This window comes from Chironomus tepperi, unplaced genomic scaffold (genome assembly GCF_022539635.2).
Source record: "Chironomus tepperi strain 1889 unplaced genomic scaffold, CSIRO-AGI_Ctep_v1 contig_85, whole genome shotgun sequence".
Taxonomy (NCBI): Eukaryota; Metazoa; Arthropoda; class Insecta; order Diptera; family Chironomidae; genus Chironomus; species Chironomus tepperi.
In genome coordinates, this window is record NW_027226207.1 from 1,959,302 (window position 1) to 1,982,670 (window position 23,369).

At 30.1% G+C, this 23,369-nt stretch overlaps 3 protein-coding genes across 6 annotated transcripts; 1 reads left to right on the top strand and 2 right to left on the bottom strand.

Moving 5' to 3' along the window:
- Window positions 1-84: 84 nt before the first annotated feature.
- LOC139086445 (QRFP-like peptide receptor) lies at window positions 85-5,597 on the bottom strand (the record flags this gene model as incomplete). The annotated part of the gene is made up of 9 exons (XM_070634904.1): window positions 85-775; window positions 1,165-1,486; window positions 1,634-1,688; window positions 2,467-2,539; window positions 2,601-2,632; window positions 2,723-2,798; window positions 3,648-3,741; window positions 3,872-3,940; window positions 5,157-5,597. Coding segments are annotated over 9 exons (1,677 nt in total), but the record flags the coding sequence as incomplete, so codon positions are not given.
- Window positions 5,598-10,687: 5,090 nt separating this feature from the next.
- Window positions 10,688-12,169, bottom strand: Snx3 (sorting nexin 3). Its single transcript, XM_070634736.1, has 5 exons — window positions 12,048-12,169; window positions 11,763-11,944; window positions 11,396-11,491; window positions 11,142-11,299; window positions 10,688-11,080 (listed from the first exon to the last, which is right to left on the bottom strand). Exons 2-5 carry the CDS (start codon window positions 11,937-11,939, stop codon window positions 11,008-11,010), a joined length of 504 nt encoding a protein of 167 aa, XP_070490837.1. The 5' UTR covers window positions 11,940-11,944; window positions 12,048-12,169; the 3' UTR covers window positions 10,688-11,007.
- Window positions 12,170-12,459: 290 nt separating this feature from the next.
- On the top strand, window positions 12,460-19,629 carry chn (zinc finger transcriptional factor charlatan). 4 transcript variants are annotated; one of them, XM_070634340.1, is made up of 6 exons: window positions 12,460-12,550; window positions 15,722-15,886; window positions 15,957-17,269; window positions 17,359-17,571; window positions 17,760-18,062; window positions 18,162-19,629. In XM_070634340.1, the coding sequence occupies exons 2-6, from the start codon at window positions 15,797-15,799 to the stop codon at window positions 19,285-19,287; spliced, it is 3,045 nt and encodes a 1,014-aa protein (XP_070490441.1). In that variant the 5' UTR covers window positions 12,460-12,550; window positions 15,722-15,796; the 3' UTR covers window positions 19,288-19,629. The 4 variants fall into 4 exon arrangements, with proteins under 4 accessions (XP_070490441.1, XP_070490442.1, XP_070490440.1 ...); XM_070634341.1 differs by lacking the exon at window positions 12,460-12,550 and adding an exon at window positions 14,741-14,999; XM_070634339.1 differs by lacking the exon at window positions 12,460-12,550 and adding an exon at window positions 14,742-15,409.
- Window positions 19,630-23,369: the final 3,740 nt, after the last annotated feature.

The window sequence follows — 23,369 nt, forward strand, 5'->3', positions numbered from 1 at the left end:
TTTTCATATTTTTTTCAGTTCATTCTTAAGAAAATGTTCAGAAATTCAAAAAGTTCATTTAATTTTCAGTTCAAGTTCAGTTCAATTTTCAAAAGTTTGTCGTTCAGAAGTTCAAAATTTCAACTCATTTTAGTTCAACAGTCAAATTTTGAATTTCAGAAAACCGTTAAATTTTTTCAGCCATCAAAAAATGCACCTCAGCCATCCATCAAAAAGCGATTCTCAAACATATTTTTATCGCTCCAAACTTTCTTCTTCCTTTACACAAGACTTTCTTTGGGTGTCGACGATAAATTTAAAAATTTATCATTATCATTGATGTCTGATGAGTTTTCCTTTAATATTCGTTCACACTCCGACGACGGAGCATAATGAATTTCATTTCGATCATTTCGTTTTCTTTTAACAAAATTGTATTGAATTTTTTGATGAGATAAATTGTTGTCGTTAACAGATGAAATTGTTATTGTAACTAATTTATTGACATTCTCACATTCATTTAATTGATTTTTGACTTCAATATTTGTCTCCTTCAATCGATTCTCTATATTATTATTATGTGACGAACTCAGATTTGTTGATGTCGTATGGAACGTTCCCTTTCGTGTATTGTCTGACCAACTTGTTGCTCTTATAAACGATTTACATTTTAGTAACTTAACAAAACCATCTCGGAATTTAGATGACATTAGATTGTATAATATTGGATTCATTGCTGAATTTAGATAATGCATACAGCGACAGAAATACAATAATGCATAATAAATTTCCATATCTGTAACAACAAAATACGTATGGACATGAATATATTGAGGATAAATATCTTTGATTAGTGAAATTTTTATGAGCATTTTTATGCAGGCAAGGATATATTCTTGTGTATCAGATATACAAAAGGAAGATATTTTTAGGTATGAAGCAGGAAGAAGAACTTTTAATGATCTCGTTCGGTTAATTTACTTGACAGGTCAATTACCTTATTTTATCGTTAAAGAATTATTTGAATTTATTTAAGAGATGCGGAAAGTGATGCGAATATTGAACTTGGCAACTGACAAGAAATGGCAAGTGAAGCGAAAATTTGAATTTCAAATTACCGTTAATTATTCAAATTCCTAAATCCATTTAAGTGACACTTCAAACACCTCAATATACAATACTTACTTTTTGGGCTTGCTAATAACCTCTCTAATGTATCTGCTGGTATGAAAATAATCCATAGTGTAAGTACTCGAAATGGCAGTAAACATGTGAAAAAGGATGCAACTACCGCAGCAAGCATTAAAATCACTTGCTTACGATATTTTATAAAATTACTTCTGCTATTATGTGTTGATATTAAACTGGGATTAGCCATTAAATGCTTTGCTATGACACAGTATAATACAATCAGTATAAATAGAGGTATGAAGAAGAATATGGAAACGCTGCCGATGAAAAATAATGATGGCCACATTGTATCAACGTTAGTTAAGCATACCGGCACCTGTAAATGGATATAAAAAGACAATAATTTTTTATCTGATCATCATTATGCTGCTGATAATTAATTTCTTCTTTATGCATAGAAATGGCAAAAAGATGAATTGATCTATCGATAGATTCAGGAAAACGAAAGTTGATTGACATTTACTTTACTACCGTCGTAATAGTCCTCGATTTGATAGCTTGCGATTTCCAATATAGGGCTAGTTGGAGAAAAAAAAAGACAGAAAAAGAGAGAAGATTATAAAAAGCAAAATTGATTACTGCAACGTCCGTTTTAGATTGTTCTGATTTTTTGGAAAGCTTTTTAGAGCTTTTTGAGCACTTTTGTCTGTTTTTAGATTGACTGGATTTTTGAATATTGTTAGGAAATTACAGTTCAAAATTGAACTGAAAATTCAAATTTTTAAAAACCGTTGAAAATTTTGAAAACAGTTGAAAATTTCAAAATTTTGAAAACAGTTGAAAAATTCAAAATTTTGACACAGTTGGAAATTGCGTTCTGATTGATCAGATTGATTAAGTGACAGATTTACTTTAAAGCGTTTCAGATTTTTCTTATTCCTCCTTAAAGACACATTGCATTGATAAAAATCAATATAATAAGAAAGCATTTGGAGAGGCAAAAAAAAATGCCACCCAAGGTTCGGAGGTCATGCTGATGCCATGTCACATTTTAAGTTGAAAGAAAAGAAGAGTAAATTGTAGTAAGCATATATACATATGTGGAGAAAGAAAAATCTATGTTTATCAAATTATGGTGGAATTTCCTTTTGCATTTAAGTATTAGTGACGGAGAGTTTCTTTTCTCTCAATTCATTCATCTCAAGTTTATTTTCGTAATGTCATTGTTGTCCCTTCTAATTAACACTTAAAGTGCTCGATATGTCTTTAAATTAAATATTTTCATTTAATTTATTTAAACTTAATTAAATAGGTATTGTAATTAATTGGTCAGTGTGCTAATTTTCATTAATTTACCTTGTAAATATCCCGGCAACTATCCAACACAGTATACATATTGATAGAGCTCTCGTTTTTGTACAAACATATCCTATGTAGACGTAAAAATTAGTTTATGCCAATTTTCATACTATATATATTCAGTAACTTACCAGCTTTTAATGGCTCACATATGGCATAATATCTGGTTATTTAAAAACAAATCATTTCGTTGTTACTCATTAGCATACAATTAAAATGTTTATATTATTATTTTTTGTCAAATGACACATACCGTTCGAAAGAAATTGCTAAAATTGTCAAAATTGAAGCGTGTGCTACAACTAGTTCAATGAATGGAACCAGCTTACCTAATCAAAACGGAAGAAAAATATACAGAAATATGAGAATGTGTAAATTATTTTAGGTATTTATGTTGCTAGCTTTGTGAATTTAATTATGATATCGATGCAGTTTTGATTGGAGAATATTTGTCGTGGTGAAATTCAAAACAAAGCTTCATTAACATTCAGCCATTGTGAAATTGTAAAGGAACTGATAAAAAATGAATTTTATGATCAACGGAAATTTAAATTTTGAATTATTTTGAACTTTTCAGAAATTTTTTGAACTTTACAATATTTTCTTCAAATTACAGTAAACAACGAAATTAAATTAATTTCTCAATTTAAACAGCAAATTAGTCAATTATTGAAGCTTGTATTGTATCCACAAATTCACGAAGATCATCATGACAATTAAGAATAATTGAGAAATCAAGAATTTGCATTACAATGAAGATTTCTCTCAAATAATCAAGACTCGATTAAAAAAATAACGATTCATTATTGAGTAAGTAGCAAATAAATTATTAATTAAAATGACTAATTGCAAGGAACAACAGATATACTCCTGCACAGTATCAATAACAAAGTTTACGTATAGAAAATAAAAATGGGATCAATTTTCCAGACGTGCTGACAAATATGAGAACGTATATATAAGGGCATCTCATTTAAAACGAAATGTGCTAAAAATGTGTGAATATTCATCGAATGACAAAAATTCTCACATCTGTAATTCGATATACTACACAAGAAAAAATGAAAGAAAAATATACTAATAGGAAAAAAGATCATATTGATAATTCAAGTGACGAAAACGATTCTCATGAGTGTCTAGCATATTTTTTTACAATACTAGTAGTGTTATAGACTTACACAGTTTTTCGCCCAACATCCAAACTTCGGGAGGTGAACTGACTTCAACTAATACTGTCGGTGTGCAAATAAGAAGTACAAGTAAATCGGCAATCTGCAAAAAATAGCATATCATCATGGAATTTTAATAAAATTCACGTAAAATAAATTTATTTCAAGCTAGCTGCACGAAATATAGAGTAGAATGGAATGAGTAGGAGAGTATAAATGTCTTGTAAACTTACACTGAGGTTTATCAAGAAAATATTTGTTGAATTTCGCATATCTTTCGTCTTCAAAATGACAATGGGAACCTGTGTGGCATCAGTGGGAGAAAAAAAAGACACATATCATAGGTTAAATAAGTACACATAAGCACTGATGTAATAAAAATGATGATCTTTTGCATTTTGACATGCTTTTATGTGCACAAAAAAAGACATTTTTATCTGAAATATAAATATAAAATGTATATTATGTGATTGATTTACGCTGATTTCTTTATCGGACGGAAAGTTTATTGTATTATGATTGTCAGTAATAAATTTCGTGATTTGCTGATTTTTTCGTATATCCGTATAATAATAATATTTCTAAAAATATCTTCATTCCACACAAAAATGTGTTTTTAAAAACCAAAGGATTGAGTATTAATGTTCATGATGGAAGTAGAAAAAATTCCCTTTGATGTGATTTACACACAAAATTTCTGGGATTAGATAAAATTATTAATTTCATATTCATAGAAAAATGTTCTTCTTCCTTCATCTCCTTTTTATTTTGCGTACGTTTATCACTGTGGATGTCAATGATCTCTCAAGTACATGAGAAATTTGTGTTTAGATAGAAAATTACTTGCTTATTATCCCCGTTCAAATGTAGTGTATAAAGAAAATATAATTATAAAAGCTGGCAGGGAGCTGTCAAAAATGTAGAAATGTGAGACAAGTTGCAATCTTTGAAGGACCTGATTTCTTAAGCTCTAGGTATTATGTACTTCTTTTATTGGGGATCTTAATTACTTATACAGATATAAAAGTCGTCTCTAAAGCAAATTAATGGTCCTTTGACATTCCAGATGGAGTGGGGACGTCCATCAACATTGGGATATGCCAAATGGCAAGTAATGCGTAATCACAGCCGAAAAGCATATTTTTGGTATCACTATGAGAGGTAGAGGCTTGCTGTGGTGTAGACTGAAGTCTGTTTGATGTTGCCTAGACGTTACATCTAAGAATCGAAAGTGCAGCTTAACGACGGCTATTTTTCAGTATTACGTCACAAGGCCCTTAGCAACTCTCAGCTGCTGATACGATCAATTTCACAAACAAATCATGCACATCTCGGGTATAAAGGATTCAATCACATAATCACATTTATTAAACATTTGCGAAATCGTAAAGAAAAGCACAAAAGTGGAATGAATGGATATCGAGGAGTGGTCTAATCTAAGAATTTATGCGGGGCTTAAAAAAGCACAAAAGCAGAAGACAAGATACAAATGCAAAAACAATAATAATATTTATTTACCATTATATTTCCAATCAATCCGAGGCACATAATCAAGATACAGAAAATCATAGACGTGAGTGTGATATATTCAGGAATTTTGAGTTCATAGTTGTAGGTGCTGTTTTGGTCCGTTAAGAAATCGCTATTATTATTGAATGGTAATAGCAATTTGATATTGCCATTAGTGTAATTTAAATCCTTGGTATCATTTAGAAATATTTCCGCTGCTGCTTTTATCACATTATCGGTTATAATGTCGTAGTTATTATCATTATCGACTGTATGCTCAATGATGTTGTTTAAACCCAAAATATCTTTTGATATTTCGTCACCCTCCTCCCACCCTTGTGAATTAAAAACATGTGTAGAAAGTTCATTGTCGATAACTAATAATCTTGTTTTATCAATTTTAGCTAAAGCATTTTTCGCTTCATTCTTTATACTTCTTATTTTTACACAATTTTAAGAATTATGGCAGTTTCTAAATTGTTTTTCCAAAAAAATTGTGACTCTTTTTTTTTTTTTTGTTTTACAACGGGAATGATTTATTGATTCTTGTTTCTTTTACTGTCTTTTGACTGTCTTTAGTTTTTGGCTTTTGTTCTTATCACTGTTAGGTTCACTTCTTCTTTTTATTTACTACTTTTTAGCACATATTTACATTTAGAATAGTCGCTAATGCACTTTGTCTGTCTGTCTGACTATTTGAACAAATTTGAACTTTATTGACTATAAGTTTGAATTTTGAGGTTCAAAAAAAGTTCAAAATTCCAATATTTTTTGACCGTTATTTTTCAATTTTAACTTTTTGTCAATTTTTGAATTATTCACAAATTAACTGCGCTATGGTACATGATAATTGATCAATTTCTATCCTAGTTTAAACATACAGCAATTGATGATGAAACTAATGTTTTATCATAGGAGAAATGAAATAGAAAAAAGGGATAATAAATCTTTCTGAAATGTCAATATATTGAGATCATTGATAAAGTTGCTGATGATAGCTGCTTCATAATGATATATAGCGAGATTTTCGAATTAAACATCATTATCACTGCCTCATTTCATTACGATGTAAGGGAAGATTAAAATAATGAGGGCAATTCTTCGGACAAATTTTTATTTGACTGAGATCGGAACTGATAATCTGTAGTCTGTTAAGCTACAATATTTATTTCACCAAAAAAAATAACAATTGAATTTGTTTGGGTGGCTTATGGTCAAGCAGAACGACAAAAGTTTCACAAAGCGTTTAGATTTTATGTGTCTGATAGATTGAAACTTCTTATACTGTAACATCCTTTGGATCAATTTAAGAACAAAAACTTTAGAGACACGCTGATTTGAATGTCATTTAGATTGAATTTAATAGACTATTTTGCATCATTAAAGCTTATGTTGTTTTTAACGGTCATTTTTGATTTAATCCTTATTAGGTTCAATTTTTGAACTTTAATTTATGAATCTGAGAAGATCGTTAAAATTTAAATGCGTAAAAATTTGTTTATTGCTTTCAAGTCATTTACTTGCAAATAAATCAAGTCGTGCATTGCTCTTCTTTGTCACAAAAACTAGCAAGAATGACTAAGAAAAGTGAAATTTTCCCAGTATTTACTATTATTTCATTTTAAAATGAAATTGAAATGAAGATATCAAATAAAATCTCAAAGCTAACTCATTCAATTTTCATAAGAAAACATTGATCAAGCTTCAAAATTTAAAACAAATTTTCAAGAAAAAGAGAAAATTTTCAAGGAGAAATAAGAAAAAGTTCTAAAAGATACATAAACTGTTGAAAAGTTTATAAATTCTTAATATAGAGATATTCTGAGATCTCTGCCTAAGTTGTACGTGGAAACAATAGGAAGTCATTTAAGATAGATAGAAGATAAATAGAAAAAATTCTCAGATGAAATGACAATAAAATTAAAAGTTTTTGAACTGTGAAAATTTGAAGCTTATTAAACTCTTTTAAAGGATGAAAAACCACGAAATTCTCACATTAAATTATTCATGGCTTAAACTGACTGATTGCGGGTGTTATTCGTGAGTTAAATGTATCCGCTGAAGAGGAAAATTACAGGATTAGACGGGGATTAAGCACTTTAAATATTTATCCAAACAATTCAATTTTTGACGCTCATTTATTGTCTCAATAAATTTGCCAATTCATCTGAAAAATTGCTCATTATTTCTTATTAATAAATTTAAGACAAACTAGGGACCCATTTGTGAGTGATGTCCATTGAAAGCTTTACAAAATTCAATTTTTCAAAATTTGATTAAAGTTCAAATTTTGAACTTTGATTTTCAAATCTTAAAATGTCGTTAAATTTTCAATCTCAAAGTTTCGTTAATTTTCAAATCTTAAATTGTCGCTAAATTTCAAAATTGAAAATTTCGTTTAATTTTAAATTTCAAAATTGAAAAAGTCGTTAAATTCCAAATTCATCGATACTTTGCAAGTCAATAACTTAAAAGATATTGAACGTCACTTGTGAATGATCTACCAGGTATTACATTAATGGATAAAGATATCATGATGTGAGGTAGATATATGAAGATAAAATTTCACTGATGCACTGATCATAAATTGTGGTATTATACAGATTGTTTTTCACTTAAATCACTTCATTCTTTTTTATACATATTTTTTTTGTTAAAGCACTCAAGTTGCTGGATGATGGGTTGAAAGGAATATGATAATTTTTTGGATTCATTAGCGAATATTTGGTTGCAAGTAAAGTCTCCTTTCTTATGCATAGACACGTTTTCACTCTTAAAAAAGTTTATTCTAGGTATGAAATCCTTACGTCTCACTGATAAATTTATTAAAAACTTTTCAAAAACTTATGATTGCACACAATATGTTGCATATGTTACAAAAAAAGTTCCAAAAAGTAGAAAAATTATCCAAAAAAATTGAACGTTAAAGAAATGAAGCATGGTTTTGTTTCTGCACATCCGATTTGCCGAACTGTTATTTTGTAACTGAGAGAAGAAAAATAAATTTTTGTATGAAAAAAAAAGAATAGCATTGTTGGGTATGCGTCGAAAAAAAAAATCTTTTTATATATACATATATCTACACATATATTTATGCGTCATGTAAACATTTGAGAGAAATGTGAAATTGCTATTAAAGAATAGTGAGAAGAATGCACTTGATTTTAGTCTCATGTTTCCTAGAATATAATGTGCTTTTCCCCAAATAATGCTTTCGTTTTCCTTTTTTTGAAAAATCGAACAATGTGTGTAAATAAATAGGTATAGTATTATGTTTGTGGATCATGTCAGAATTCTATTATTCATTCATTCTCAGGGGATTTCTTCTTATATCCCTTTTGAGTGGACTTTCTTTGCTTTGAGAGTTTTAAGTCAGCGGTCAAGATTTTTTTTTGAATTTTAACGGTCTTTTGGAATTTGAATTTTTTGAAATTTTGATTCCTTGCAAAAATTTGAGGATTAAAAAAATCTAAAAAAAACCTGCTTAATACTAATTTAATTTAGATTCTAAAGGAAGCATGATATAGTATTTTAAATGCTTTTTAAAGACAGTTGCATCAGGTATTGCTAAACTATCAATTTAGTGAGAATTCGATGAAATTGCAATTTTCTCATATTTCGAAAGAAAAGTTCAAAATTTCCAATAAAAAGTTCAAAACTTTCGGAAATAAAATTCAAATTAAATTTGACGGTTGAAAAATCCAAGCAATTTTTAATAGATTAAAATTCCAATAAATTCCAACAGATTATAAAAATATCTCCCAAATTATTTCGTCAATGCCCCACCACATGTATAAGAAAATTAAACACACATCACATGCCGAATGATGATGAATCATCACCGAATTGTATCAAATATCTTTCATTTTTTTTGCAATATATTTAGTGAAAGAAAAAATCTCCCAAAGTTTATGGCTGCTCAATTTAAGTGGTCATAAAAGATTCACTATACGCTGCACATCTTTAGTAAAAAAAGGATTCTTTTATATCTCCGATGGATATTTTTCTTCTTATGCTTTGAAGTTTGCATACAGCATACCGTATATATGTGGATAGAATAAGAGATAAAAATTGAGCAGCACAAAAAATGTGTTTCATGTATGATAGATTTTTGGTCATTAATCACATGCATGATTAGCATCGATGAAGCACATTGGCGAGAGACTTTATGATAGCCAAAACTATTATTATTCATTTTTAATGAGTAAATTTAACTAGGAATGAGGTAAAGTCACTTGAAAATTGCTTTAATTAAAGCCTTACCTTGTTGCTGAGCTATTTTTTTACGTACTTTCTTGGATGACACATTACTTATTGAGCAAATAAGTTCATTCACACTTTTTATAAAGTTAATTTTTTTAAACGCCAACTCATTTAATTCATTCATCCATCCAAGATGCCATCCTATGGACATTTATTATGCCTTTTTAAGAAAAAATCATCAATTTATTGTGTCGTCTATGCTTCTTGAAATTAACACAATGCCATTGTTAGTTCTGCTTACTTATTTTTTACATTTCGTAGTATTTGCTTAACACCTTTCAATGTATTTATTTACTTAATTTCACTTAACAATTTGCCCTAAATTGATAAAATTGCCATTTCCACTGTAATAAAATTAGGGCTAGTTATTGCTATCTAGCGCCTCAATATTATTAATTTGCTAGTATAAATTTTTTAAATTATTACAATGTACTTTATATTATATGATGATGCTTTAATATGAATTTTATTTTTTATGAATGGCACTTTATTTTTTCCCAACGTACTTTACGTCATGTGAGAGTAGCTTCTTCTTCATTTTGGTCTATTTTTAGGGGCTTAGAAACTGAAATTTATAAATTTTTAACGGTTTTTTTGTTTCAAATTTTGTACTGAACTGAGATGAACTGATGTGAACTACTGAACAGATTCATCATTAAAAATCCGGAAATTCGTCATGATTCTTCCGTAATTACTCATGTTTCACACTCGACAATGATAATTAGACTTACGCACGTATGTGCTTTGTGATGTCTCACTTGTTTTCAAGCTAATAAGTTGAGTAAATTTGCAAGTTTATTTTCCTCATGTTCTGCGTCATTTTCTGCTTCAATTTTGATAAGGATTTCATTCAATTTTGAAACATGAAATTTCGTTGAATTTTTAGGAAGAAAAGTTTTAAAAATGAAAAGTTCGTTAAATTTGAACAAATAAAATCTGTTGAATTTGAAAACCAAAAATCCGTTAAAATTTAAATTTGAACTTTTACCAAAAGCTTTTAAGACGCCCCAATCAATTGAATGCCAGACATGCCATACCACATTCATTCTGTTTGATTAATCTTATTTCTTATTTTTTATTAAAAAAATATACAAATAGATAGTGCAGAAATATTGTTATGTTCTCACAGTTGTTTTTGATATGATCCACTTGACATTTGCATACAGCACAATGTACAGATGATTTTAATCAGCCTGAGAATGATGAATATTAAAAAACCCGAGTTTTATTTTTTTTTATTTTAAAAAATAATCTTTTTATTAATATTTTTCGTACGTAATAATGTTCATATCAGAAAATTCATTCATTCATTGAAGATTTTTTTTTACTATATAGGTATATATATCTTCGAGATTCATAGTACTTTTTTTTTTGTTTTTGCTTACTCAAGAAGGGGGTAAATAAATGGAGAAAAGAATGATAAAATTACATTTATTGGAATCATTTTTTTTTTTAATTTGATAAAGAAGAAATTAAGATTACATTTCCTATACTGATTATACAATTACAATATAAAATTATACGAGAGTGCAATAACATAAATTCATATTAATATATGCATCTTTTTCAATTTAGTCTTTAACAACCCGAATACTATTTAAGTATTTCTCACTTTTCCTGGTGTATAATTTCGATCGATCGTTGGTTCTTGCAAAAACATGTGCAAGCATCTGTGAATATATAGAAAAAAGTATTAGTCAAATTATCGATAAATGTATTAAGTTACAATACCTTTCATTTTGAGCCAAGGGATGTCCTGCAATTTTATTAACAAATATCTCTAATCCTTTACGACGATCTTCAATAAATTGTTCCTCAAATATTCCATCATCTCCTCTAAATGGTATTTGCCGTTTCCATGCTTTTGATGGAAGAGGCGGAACTACAATCTAGATTACAATGACATCAAATAAAAAAATTAGCTCGTTTTTTGTTTAAAAAACTATTATTATGTCGAGTGATTCATCATTAAATTCAATATTTACCTTGGAATCTCTCTCTAATTCATTACGCAACCATTCAAAGTCAGAATACCGGCGACGTACACTCGATTCTTTTACTTTAAACACTGGAAGATTTGTCTGAAAATGCAAATGCGATTAAGAATGTTATGCTGTACATGATACCTTTGAAAATGTAATGTATATTAAATGAATTATGGATATTGATTTTTTTCATACTTTTTTACAATAACGTTATTTAACATTTTTGCAAAGAAATACGCAATTATCGGTTGAATGGTATATACAAAATAAGAGCGATAATGCATGCATCTCGATAAGCATGAATCAGTTTCTTAGAATGTATTCATTGCATCACATAAAGAGATATAAGGAAATTTCTCGCACTCACCCTCATACGAATTTCATAGTCTGTAAATTTCTTCTTTCCTGCTACAATTGTCGTTTGTGGGTTAATTACATCTATTTCAAGGAAATTAGCCGGAGCACTATACATATCATCCAGGCTTTGTTTCTTTGTTGCTAATCTAGAAATCGACTGATTCTCAAAATTCTCTTCTGGATTCATTTTTGCTGAAAATTTTGATAAATTTTTAATTAAAACGACTATCTTGAATGCTATTCCTTATTGTCTTTGATAAGACTGCACACAATGATGCATTATAATGACACTTACTTAATTACTTCTTTTGTTCGATAGAGATTTTTGATAAAAAGAAACAAAATTAAATTCTCTGATTATTCTTTATTATTTTCGAACTTCCATCCGAAAAGTTACCGAACTCGAAAGTTTGAATTTTTCTTGTAACGGTTTCTTTGATCGAAATCTTAATTTGATTAATTTAATATTTTTGATTGATTTAGCGATTGTGATGGATATTTATGGACTTGATGATGTTTGCAGTAGTTTGTGGATTGAGATTTGGCAGTTAAGCAGGATAAAAGATGAATTATGAGTAGATATGTATACATTGCAGCATAATCGTCCTAATACAGTTGTCGACGACCAGTTCGAAATGCCAATACATCCAAAAGTCTTGCATCTTTCATAAGTTGTTTGTTTTTTTTTCTTTAGTTATAAAGAATCTCTTCTACCATATAGTTGGTTTTTGACTCCTTGCGTTTAATTTTTTCTTAATTTTAAATTTTTTATTTTAATTTTATTTTTTATATTTTTTGGTGAGTTTAATTAACTTTATTATTTTATTATTATTTAACCTCGAACCCACGTTCAACGAACAGATCAAAATAGAATCAGAAAGAAAAGATTTTTTTTTGCCACCCACAACCCACATTTGTTCAGCCTTCTCCATTTATTACATTTTTATATATTTTTGCATTCAGACAGACTACACACATTATTTTTTGTTACCTCAAACCTTTATTTCTTTAAATCGAACATAACTTTAAATGATGTCGCTTGGCCTTGAGAAATATATATTTTTTTTGAGTATATACACCATGATATTGGTTTTTATATATTCGCCCGCTCACCCGACGTAACGCATATAACACCACATACATTTTATTTTTAGAAAGGATGTTAAGAAACTTGTTATTAAAAGAAGAGGAAAAGAAAACAACAATTATGAGACATAAGAATATTATTACTATAAAGTATAGTAGGAGTTCTACAATGTGGGTTTAAAAACATTTTTCAACACAGAACGAAAAAAAAAACTCGTTTCTGTCGTTTCTTAATAGGGGGTGCAATGGGCTGAAAGAACATTCTGTTCTCACATATCATGACGGTCGGTTTTTTTTTCTGTATAGACATACATACATACAGGCACACATGAAGGAGAATGACGAAAAAAAATCACTTTATTTTTATTTTTCTTCTTTCTTTTTATTTTTCGTTTCCATGAAATTCCAAAACTGTACACATGTATCTCAACGACGACTCAACTCTCGGTGGGTTGAGATCTTTGTGTTGTTGAGAGAAGGGTAGAAGAAACAATGCGGATTGATATTTTATTTTGTGAATGTGTTTTCTTTACTCTTCACTCATTCGTATTATTCATTCGCTTTTGTCCGTGGGTCGGCAAGGTAGATAGATGAGGCAAACGGGTTTTTTTTTGATGGATACAACAAAAAAAAGATCACACAAAAAAATTGGCTGTTGGGTATTTCGCCTTCGCCTTGTATCCCAATTTTTTTTTTCTTCTGTCTTTTTAAACATTTCTTTTTATTTACCAATTTGTGAAGAGCTACTTATTGTCTGTATATGCATGCATGGGTTTAATAGATGGATGGTAGTCTTCATTCTTGTTACGATTATGAGGGGGGAATGCATTCATATCTTTTTTTGTTGTTGCTGTACATGATTGCCGTTTGCTAAAAATGGAATCGCTGAGGGCACATTCAGTCGTTTTGTTCAATATTTAAGGAAGGGGGTCTTCAGCATTGACATTCCATAAACATAAATTTGTAATGAAGTATGTTTTATGACAGAGGGTGGATTGCGTCTAAAAATACAATTTGTGATGGATATCATTCCTGAACGTCCTCTTAAATTGCTTTTTAAATAAGGGTAGAAATTTGAATTTATTTACATGAATGTAAACATTGAAACTTTTTCAACAAATTTCAACTCTATTTCATTGAATATCAAGGACAAATCATGATTACCTGCTTGCTGCCACTCTCAACATATGAAATAAACTTTTGGATAAAGTTTAAAACAGTAAATAAAGGATTAAATGCAATATTTTATCCAAATATGGCAGGTTCAAAATTTTATTATTCAAAGTTCAAATTTTGATTGTCCAAAATTCTAAACAAAGTAAGCAATGCAAAAATTGATTTGTTGTCGAGTAAAAAGAGACAATTAGTTATAAGGTTCATAAGCCTGTCAATGAAGATATAAGCGGGGGGAGTAAATAATGCAGAACGATGTAGGAAGCGTATATAAAATCCACGCGTCTATGTCAATATAAAGTATCAATACATGATTAGCAATCTATTGATTCAATGCGAAAATCATTTGAAGGACTGTAAATTCTCTTTTAAATGTGTATATATATCTATACACATAATTGAGATATGCGCAGATCAAAAATTTTCTATTTAAATTTGTATCGTTGTATACACGAAAATTGAATAATGAAGCTTTAAGAAAATTAATTGATTGCAATAGAGGGATTATTCTACCCCAATACATTAACATAGAAACATAAAATTTTAAACGAGCATAAAAATATTTTTTTTTTCCTTTCCTTTCTCATGTTTCTTCTTCCTTCACGAATAAAAACTAAATTGCCTTGTAGTTTTCGTATTACTTCTATGTCTTTTTTTAAGAATGAAGAGGAAAATAAAATAAAAAAAAAAATAAATATTTTTGTCTGTTTCGCACACACACTACCATCTCACTCATCCTTACTTGTTTGACGACGCAGACATTATAAAAAAAAGAGGGATGTGCACATCCTATACACCCACAAATTTTCGAATTTTCCATTCACACAAACGCGTATGAAGAAAGAGAGAGAGTATTGTTTGGTGGCGACTGTCGTGAGTGAAGGAAAAAAAAAAAGCCCAAGCTATTCGGTGGCAGGCGGCAGGCGATTTCACTTTGAGTGAGGGATGTGTGAAGGAAGGGAGTTCGAGTGGTTTTTTTAAATGCACGGTAAAAAAATACAAAAATTTTTTTTTGCATTCTTTTCTTTTGAATAGCACACGGAGAAAAAAACCTTTAATATATCGGTGCATAATGTGAATATAAAAAAAAATATGTGAATTATGTGTGAAATGGAGAATTATGAGAAATTTATAGATATAGAGGAACTGAATTTTCGGTGATGGAAACGAAATAGAAATTCTATTGTAAAATGTGAAATCAAAGTTTTTTTGAGGAAAAAAAATCGATTAATGCTTAATTGCAAAATGGCATAAGGATCATAATTAAAAACTTATTATCATACCAAGACATTACTAAGCATTCAAAATGAATATTCAGAGACACAAACTGAACAAATTGAATTAAGACATAATGTGAAAATAATTATTAATAAGGAATATAAAAGATATAAATAATGTGTAAGTGATTCTGTTCCTTAATCAGAAAGGATTTAATATATATTATCATAAATTAGTCCTGCATCGACATGATTAATTAAATTAAATCAAAATAAGTGCTTGTTAAAAATATTAAATCAATGTTGTTCCTATAATGAGACAAGAAATCATTTCCTGCGATGATGTATGGAAAAATGTCCATTTTTAAAATTGTCCTTTAAAATTTGACGCACGCGCAGCTATAAATCTTTCAGTTCCTACACATATTATTGCACCGCTGATTTTATTGCCGCATTTTATTTGATTTCCTCTTTTTATTTTGTGTAATTTTAGATTTACATAAATTCTTTAATGCAAGTGAGGCAATAGATTTGCCATAGACATAAAATAAGGAATAGGATAAAGAGAATGACAACGTTAGTACCTACATCGTCTCAACAACAACCTGGGACAACATCAGCAACTTCAACGGGTGTAGAATCCTATGAGGATATGTTTGTAAATATCATATGGATATACATCACATATATACTTGATATTAATTTGAATTTATTTGTCTTATTTGTAGAAAGAGATAACCCGTAAATTGTATGGAGATGAGTCGGCACATGGACTATATCCTATCAATAATGCTCAGGTTGCACAATTAGCACAAACGCCATCAGCGCCTCCTGAAGGTGAACGTTCATTCACAACATTAGTGTCTGATAGAAATTTGGCACAATTAGAATATGAAAGTGTAATCCAGACAGATGCATCAAGTAATTTCAAATCAGAAGATCATTTATCGACTGCATTTGGATTAGCGGCATTAATGCACAATGGATTTCCTCCACCTGCAGTTTTTCCTGTAACAACAAATACAGTGACTAAACAAACGCCACAAACAAATGGCGAGGAGCGTCAACAATGGACTCAACAGCCAACAACACAACAAAATCATTCACAACAAGAGGAATCACTCTGGAATTCGAATAAGAATACTAATGCATATACACAAAAATTATTTAAGATTAAGACAAAACAGGAACCAATAGCAAGTGAAGCAATTGTCATTAATACATCATCAGTAACGGCAAATATTAAGAGTGAGGTCCAGCAAATACAGAAACGATATAGTTGTTCAGTGTGTCCATATTCGACTGATAGACGTGATCTATTTACACGTCATGAAAATATTCATAAGGAGGAGAAACCCTTTCATTGTTATGCATGTCTAAAGCAGTTTAATCGAGCTGATCATGTTAAGAAACATTTCCTGCGTATGCATCGTGAAATGGATTATGATATTAATAAAACAAGAAGATATCCACCGTCGTCAAAACAAATCGTTAATTCAAATAACAATAACAACAGCAATAATAATAATAACAAGAGCAACAACTTTTTTTATAATCAGCAACAAACGGCGGAAACACAGCCAATTGCTACAACAACAATCAACATACCAACATTTTCTCAACATCAGACCACAAATGCTAATGCCCAACATCATAGTATTGAACAAGTTATTCAAAATAATACTAATAATGCAAACAATCAGCAACAGAATACTAATAATAATAATGCAGTAAATAATCAGCCAATTGGAATTAATATAAAAAATGAGAAATCTGTCCAGGGAAAATCACAAAAACCAAAAGGAGAGAAAAGATTCATGTGCTGTTATTGTCCATGGTCAGGAGCTGATAACTGGGGATTAAAGCGTCACCTCAACACACATACAAAGCCTTTTGTTTGCCTATTATGCGATTATAAAGCGGCACGATCTGAAAGGCTGACAACACACATATTGAAAGTTCACAACAAAAAGGCGTGCAATAAATGCAGCTTCTTTGCTGATGATCAGGCACAATTAACACAGCATCAAATTGATACACAGTAAGTTATTTCAAAAGAATTAATTAAGCATGTAGACTAAGTAGATAAATAACTAACAAATTTTTCCCATAACTAATGCTTACCAAAAGCCAAAATGAAACCCGTACTACTACCCGAGTTAACAATACTACTAACAACCATACGACAGTCCAGACTGTCGTAACTAATCAATCCATAAATCAACCTGCATCATCAACTAGTGTTAATCCAACTAATATAGCAAGTACAGGAAATGTATTGCGAACATTAACAAATACTTTTGTGCCAAATATTCATACAACATCATCAAATCATGTTTTCGGGTGAGCAAATGGTGTACAGACTTTATTTTATATTAAATTAATAAGATTCTGTGATGAGAAGACACGTAAAATTTTAATATTGACATTTTCTCAATGTCTTCTTCCTTCCCCCATTATCTCATTTAATTAATCTCATCTTCTCTTCTTTCCCCTACTCCTTTAACTTTTATACTTCCACCCATCGGTAGCACATTAAATTCGTCATTAAGTAATGGTGTTTCAACAATCTATACAACATCTAATGTTAATACTAATATTGTCGAACAAATAAATCACCATTTAAATACGAATAATTGGCGCACAAGTAATAATATTAATAATACTTCATCAAATCAGAATGTTATAAGGAATAATCAACAATCAACAACTAATACATTAACATTTACTAATACGTCATCGGGGACGCAAGCTAAAAGAAAGTCTGGCGCAGAGCGCTTGTTTGCTTACTTTGAAGCTGATGATAGCGAAGATCTTGAATTAGATTATGCTCGGTAATGGGATATGCAATTATAACTTTATGCTGTATATTATTTTACTAACAAAACTTTTTTTTAATTCTTTCTCTTATTTTCAACTTCAACCACTTTTAGTCAGTTGCAAATGCAAGCATTAAGCCGAAATACTGCCTCTGTCGCTCAGGATTTTCATAACGCGGGAGGTGAAAACCTTACAAAAAGCATCATTCAACCACAGAATAAGATAAAAGGCGTTAATTCGGTATCATGCAATAACAACAGCAGCAACCAGAATAACAATATAACAAACAATCGTGTTATCAATGGAACAATTGGTCAACAGCAAGAATTAAAGAAGAAATTCAAGGCGATGTCTCCAATTGACCATTCGCCTCCCGCGACTCTTGAATTAATATCAAATTCAATTAAAAGACGTCGCAAAAGTTCTTCCTCGAATGATAAAGAAAATGTTAATGAGCTTCTTACCAAACAACTAACATTCTTAAAGCAACAACATCAGATGTTCTTACAGAATCTCAATGCTAGTATGATGTCTGATGGTGAGAGATTAAAGGCGATTTGTGAAATTAATGAGATATTTGAAGGAATGTATCGTAATTCATTAACAATCCTATCCTCAATGGAGAATGAAAAGTATAGCTATCTTCAGCAACAACAACAGCAATTGCCTCTAGTGAAAATTAAGAAGGAATATGAAGACAACAATAATGAAAATGATTATGAATATTGTAAGAGTGATGAGAAGAAACCCATCAATAATGATTTTACGTTACCGGCATTCTTAAGGAATAATAAGGAAATTACAGTGATTATGGATCCAAAAAATCGTTCAAAGATGAATATAGTCGATGATAGTCAATCTAACGAGACACGTAAGAATCGTAAGCAACTTAAACCAAAAAAGATTGAAAAGGATATTGGTCCGGAACAAGAACCCTTGAATAATAATAATCAATCATCACGGGTCGATCATCATGGTAAGGAGAATGATTGCAAAAATTCAATAAACAACATCAACAACCTTCGTGATAAACACATGTTAAAGCTTGTGACAAAAAAGAAGTGTTGCTATCTATGCCGTAATAAATCAATAGATGCCAATTCATACTACTCAAAGGAATCGCTTCTATTGCACAATATCTGGCGTCATAAACCAAAAAAGCTTGAATGTCATCGATGTGAGATGAAATTCAATAAACTGTATAAACTCAAGCTTCATAAGACACTTAAAAGGCATTAAATTCATTTGTACAAATATGGAAATAAATAAGTATATGTATATGGATGGAAGTGAAAAGGCACAAAAGACACTTTATACCACACACTCTCTCTATACTGTATGAACTAAAAAAACGTTACAAAAGTCTAATGTCAGAGATTTCATTAAACAACCATCATCACCAACCAAACACACTGCTCTCTATCTCTATCATCATCGTCAGAACAATGCATGGTAAAACAATTTTGAACAAACAATGAAAAGAAAGTAAGGGAAAATTAAAGAATATACTTGGAATATACACACAAAAAAAAAAAAAGAAAACAAGGAAGAGAGAATAAAATTTTCCTTCAGACATACAAACTCAATATTTTTTATACAGAAAAAGTTTCAATTTCATTAAACATTCAATAATGAAGAATTTTGCATTTTATGCATTCTATATATTAAAAATATAACTATATATATAAAAATTTAAAGTTTTACGTCTGTATACTTTTAGAATTTAACTTAAATTTATCAAGGTTTCCGTTTTCTTACGGATTGATTTTAGCGCATTTTCTCTAAATTTATGTTCTTTTACTCCAGAACTTGTAGTCTACTCGAGTTTTATATAAAATCGAATTGACTTTTCCATATAAAGTTCGAGTCAACTTCGAATTATCAATCAGGCTATAAGAAGTCTGTAAAAATCTATAAAAATCTTCTTTTCCATTCAACTTCTGAGTCGACCTTGAACTCTGATTTTAAGCAAGTTCCAACCTAGAATACTTAAATTTTGTTTAGCTTTAAGCTTTGCTAAAACTAACTTTTTAAGTTTGATTACTAGGGTTGCATAGTATTATCGTTAGCTTCCAAATCTTTGTCAAATTAAAAGCATTCTAAATGCAATTGACTGCTAAGAAAAGCACTTCAAGCTCGAATTTGGATGGAGTAGAACCGACTAGAATGGGCTATTCTAAACAAAATCCGAGTCGACTGCTGTTAAGTGTCGTGTCTCAGATTCTAACACAAATCAAAGTAAGAAAATATATCTGGACCAACTCATTCCTAACTCTTTGTAATATCAGAAAAGCACACTCAGATTGGGTCAGAATGAAGCCAGATTGAATGAGGAGTTGACTCAATGCTACATTCTTGATGTAATGTATCATCCGGATTGTTTTAGAAATCAATATTTGATGAGAATCAAACCCATTTCCAAAAGCAAGAGATTTATAATCTAAACCATTTTGTAGCAGGGACTTATCACTACCATTGACTCATTCCTCTTTATATAGCTCTACATATATCCAAGATTTACCACGACATCATACTACGTATGCAAAAATTTAAAATTAATATCCATAATATATTTTACATGTACTTTGACTACCCCAAGAATAAAAACAGTTCCTTAATACTCAGCGATAAAATCAAATAATTCACTCTGTTAGTTATTGAGCTACCGTATCATAAGGAAATCCCCGATAAGGAAATTTCACATACCAATAGACAGATAAATATTGTACAAAATCACAGCATCCCATCCATGAGAAAATGCGCTAAAAACAAAACACAAAAAAAGGAAAGAAAAGGCAACAGAAGTGGTAAGGCATTATTTTCTTCCTCATTCCAACTCTCTCTCTATCTCACTCCTTTCCATTATTAATTTCCTTATCATTTCTTCCTGCCCTTTCCATTTATGCTACAATACTTTGAATTCTTCCGCTCAGTTCATGCAATATTATTATCAACTTTATTTCTTCGTGCAATTTAATTCCTTTCGCAAACTCAAAAAATTGATTAGAAAGTTATACATATTTATATACGAGAATGAATGAAGAGGAAGAAATGAGATTGTTTAAAAACATGGAAATAAAATGTTTATTTTTCATTCAATCAATAAAACACAAAAGTTTGTATTAACGATACGATGAGCTACTTATTGCGATTGTGAGCCATATAAAAATATAAAAAAAACCATTATTATTATTATTATTTTTTATAAGCAACATAATTCTTAAGTAAAATGCTGGAAATTTTCTCATTTTTAATTTCAAATAAAAGAAAAAAAAAACAAAATATTTACAATCATAAGTGTAAAGAAATGATAAAAAAAACATTGGAATAAAAAAAAGTAATTATCTGTATTCAAAAAGGATATGTACAGCTTTGTCGTTTCATTATTCATTCCAGTCCAATTTGTAAAATAGCAGGACACCTGAAATGCATATTTTTTCCATATTTTTTAAGCTTGTTTCAAAATGGTAGCTTAATGATGCACTTTGTTCGGCTGGCCATCAAGTCTGGAGCATAAATCAACAATTTTTTATTTTTATAACCAAGAACATTGAACACAGTGTTCCACAGTGTTTTTCAGTGATTTATAGTGTTCTTCAATGTTTTTAAAGCGTTTCGTGAACAAAATTTGAATTTGTCGTAACCGTTAACAGGTTGCCATCAAAAACAATGTTTTTTAGCGTTTTTCGACGTTTTCCAATGTTTTTCAATGTTTTTTAAACGTTTTGTTCAATTTGATTTCAAGTCAGTGTTTTACAGTATTTTTTGATGTATTACAATGTTCTTCAATGTTTTGTACGTCAGAGAACTGACTTATTAATCCATTACTCATCTCTGAAACATAAATGCGCTGAAGTGACTTGTTAAAACGACTATTTTTTGCAATTTTTTTTGTCTCTGTTTGAAATGTTGGATTTACATGAATGGTAATTAAAAATCGAGTGGAAAAGTTGACGCAATTTTTATGCTGGTTGTAGAGCATTTTCATGGCGATTAACGTACACGGGAATCAACGGGTCATCAAATGATTGAGTTTTAAATGGAAAAAGTTTTTGTGAGACTTTTAAAAAATGACGTCCATTAAAAGTTGAATTTTCAACCCTTATCCCTCAATATTCAATTGATTTTTGTTCCAGGAACTTTACTCATACCCATAAAGTTGGCATGTCAATCTCTCCTAAAAGTTTTCGGGTGATGTACTCCACCCTCCTTATACATAAATTTATCCTTTTTGTTGTGCTTACCGAATGCTGTGTGTAAGAATGACTTCATAGAGATCAAAATTGGACATACTTTTGGGCAAGCATGACTCATGGGAGCTACGAATCATTTTTTGTTGTAAATGTGGAACAATTCAGATTTTTTATTGAGATTGTAACATTTGTGAACATGATATTTTTCAGAAGGGACGTTAGCAAATTGTGTACAGTCAAATTGGATTTCATAAAATGGTCGGATTTACCAAATGCATCTCATGTATTGTCCATACTCAATCAATTCTATGATGATATCTTCTACGTAACTTGTGCTGTAATGAGATTAATATATCGGCTCTGATGGGAATCGAACCCATGTCCTCATAAGATATTGGATTAAAGATTTCTGGTCCGTTCCTTACCGACTCGTCTACCGAGGCTTCACCCTTGCATTAATCAATTCACCTACATATAGCTCGATTCCAAAGATCCGACTCTGCATCGAGCATAACTGATTAAGATCCTCATTACACAAGCATTGAAATCGCCAACTTACAAAATACGTCAAATAAATATAAATTGTACTGAATATCATGCAAAACTTTAAATTATTCAGTAAGATACTCGCAAGTGTGAATACCTAGAAAGTCAAATTATTCCTTTGTCGTCAGGAGGAAATTGAGAAATTGCAAGTAGGGGATTGAAATTTATGCACAACCGAATATAAATTAAATTTTTTTCAAGTCACACCATTTCCCCATAAAGTTACGCATTTTGCTTGTCGTGCTTGTAAGCAGCCATGAAATTATGATAATTATTTGCATGAATACATCGCATTATGTAATCATAATTAGGGTAATCATACACTAGTGACTTAACAGTCAATTTATTAATGCACATCTCGGGAAAACTGAAAAATTCAAATTAAATTTCCTTAACAAAGCCAAAACCATCTTGATGTTCCGTACAGGACATTGCTACTTAAAGTCAGATTATCTCGAACAGAAAAGGAAAGGATGCCGTGAAGCACCCTACTCATAAGCAATAAAGAACAAACTTAATACTCTCGAACCAATTTAAAAATTTAGTAAAAAGACATCCGATCTGAAAATTTTATCAAAAAGG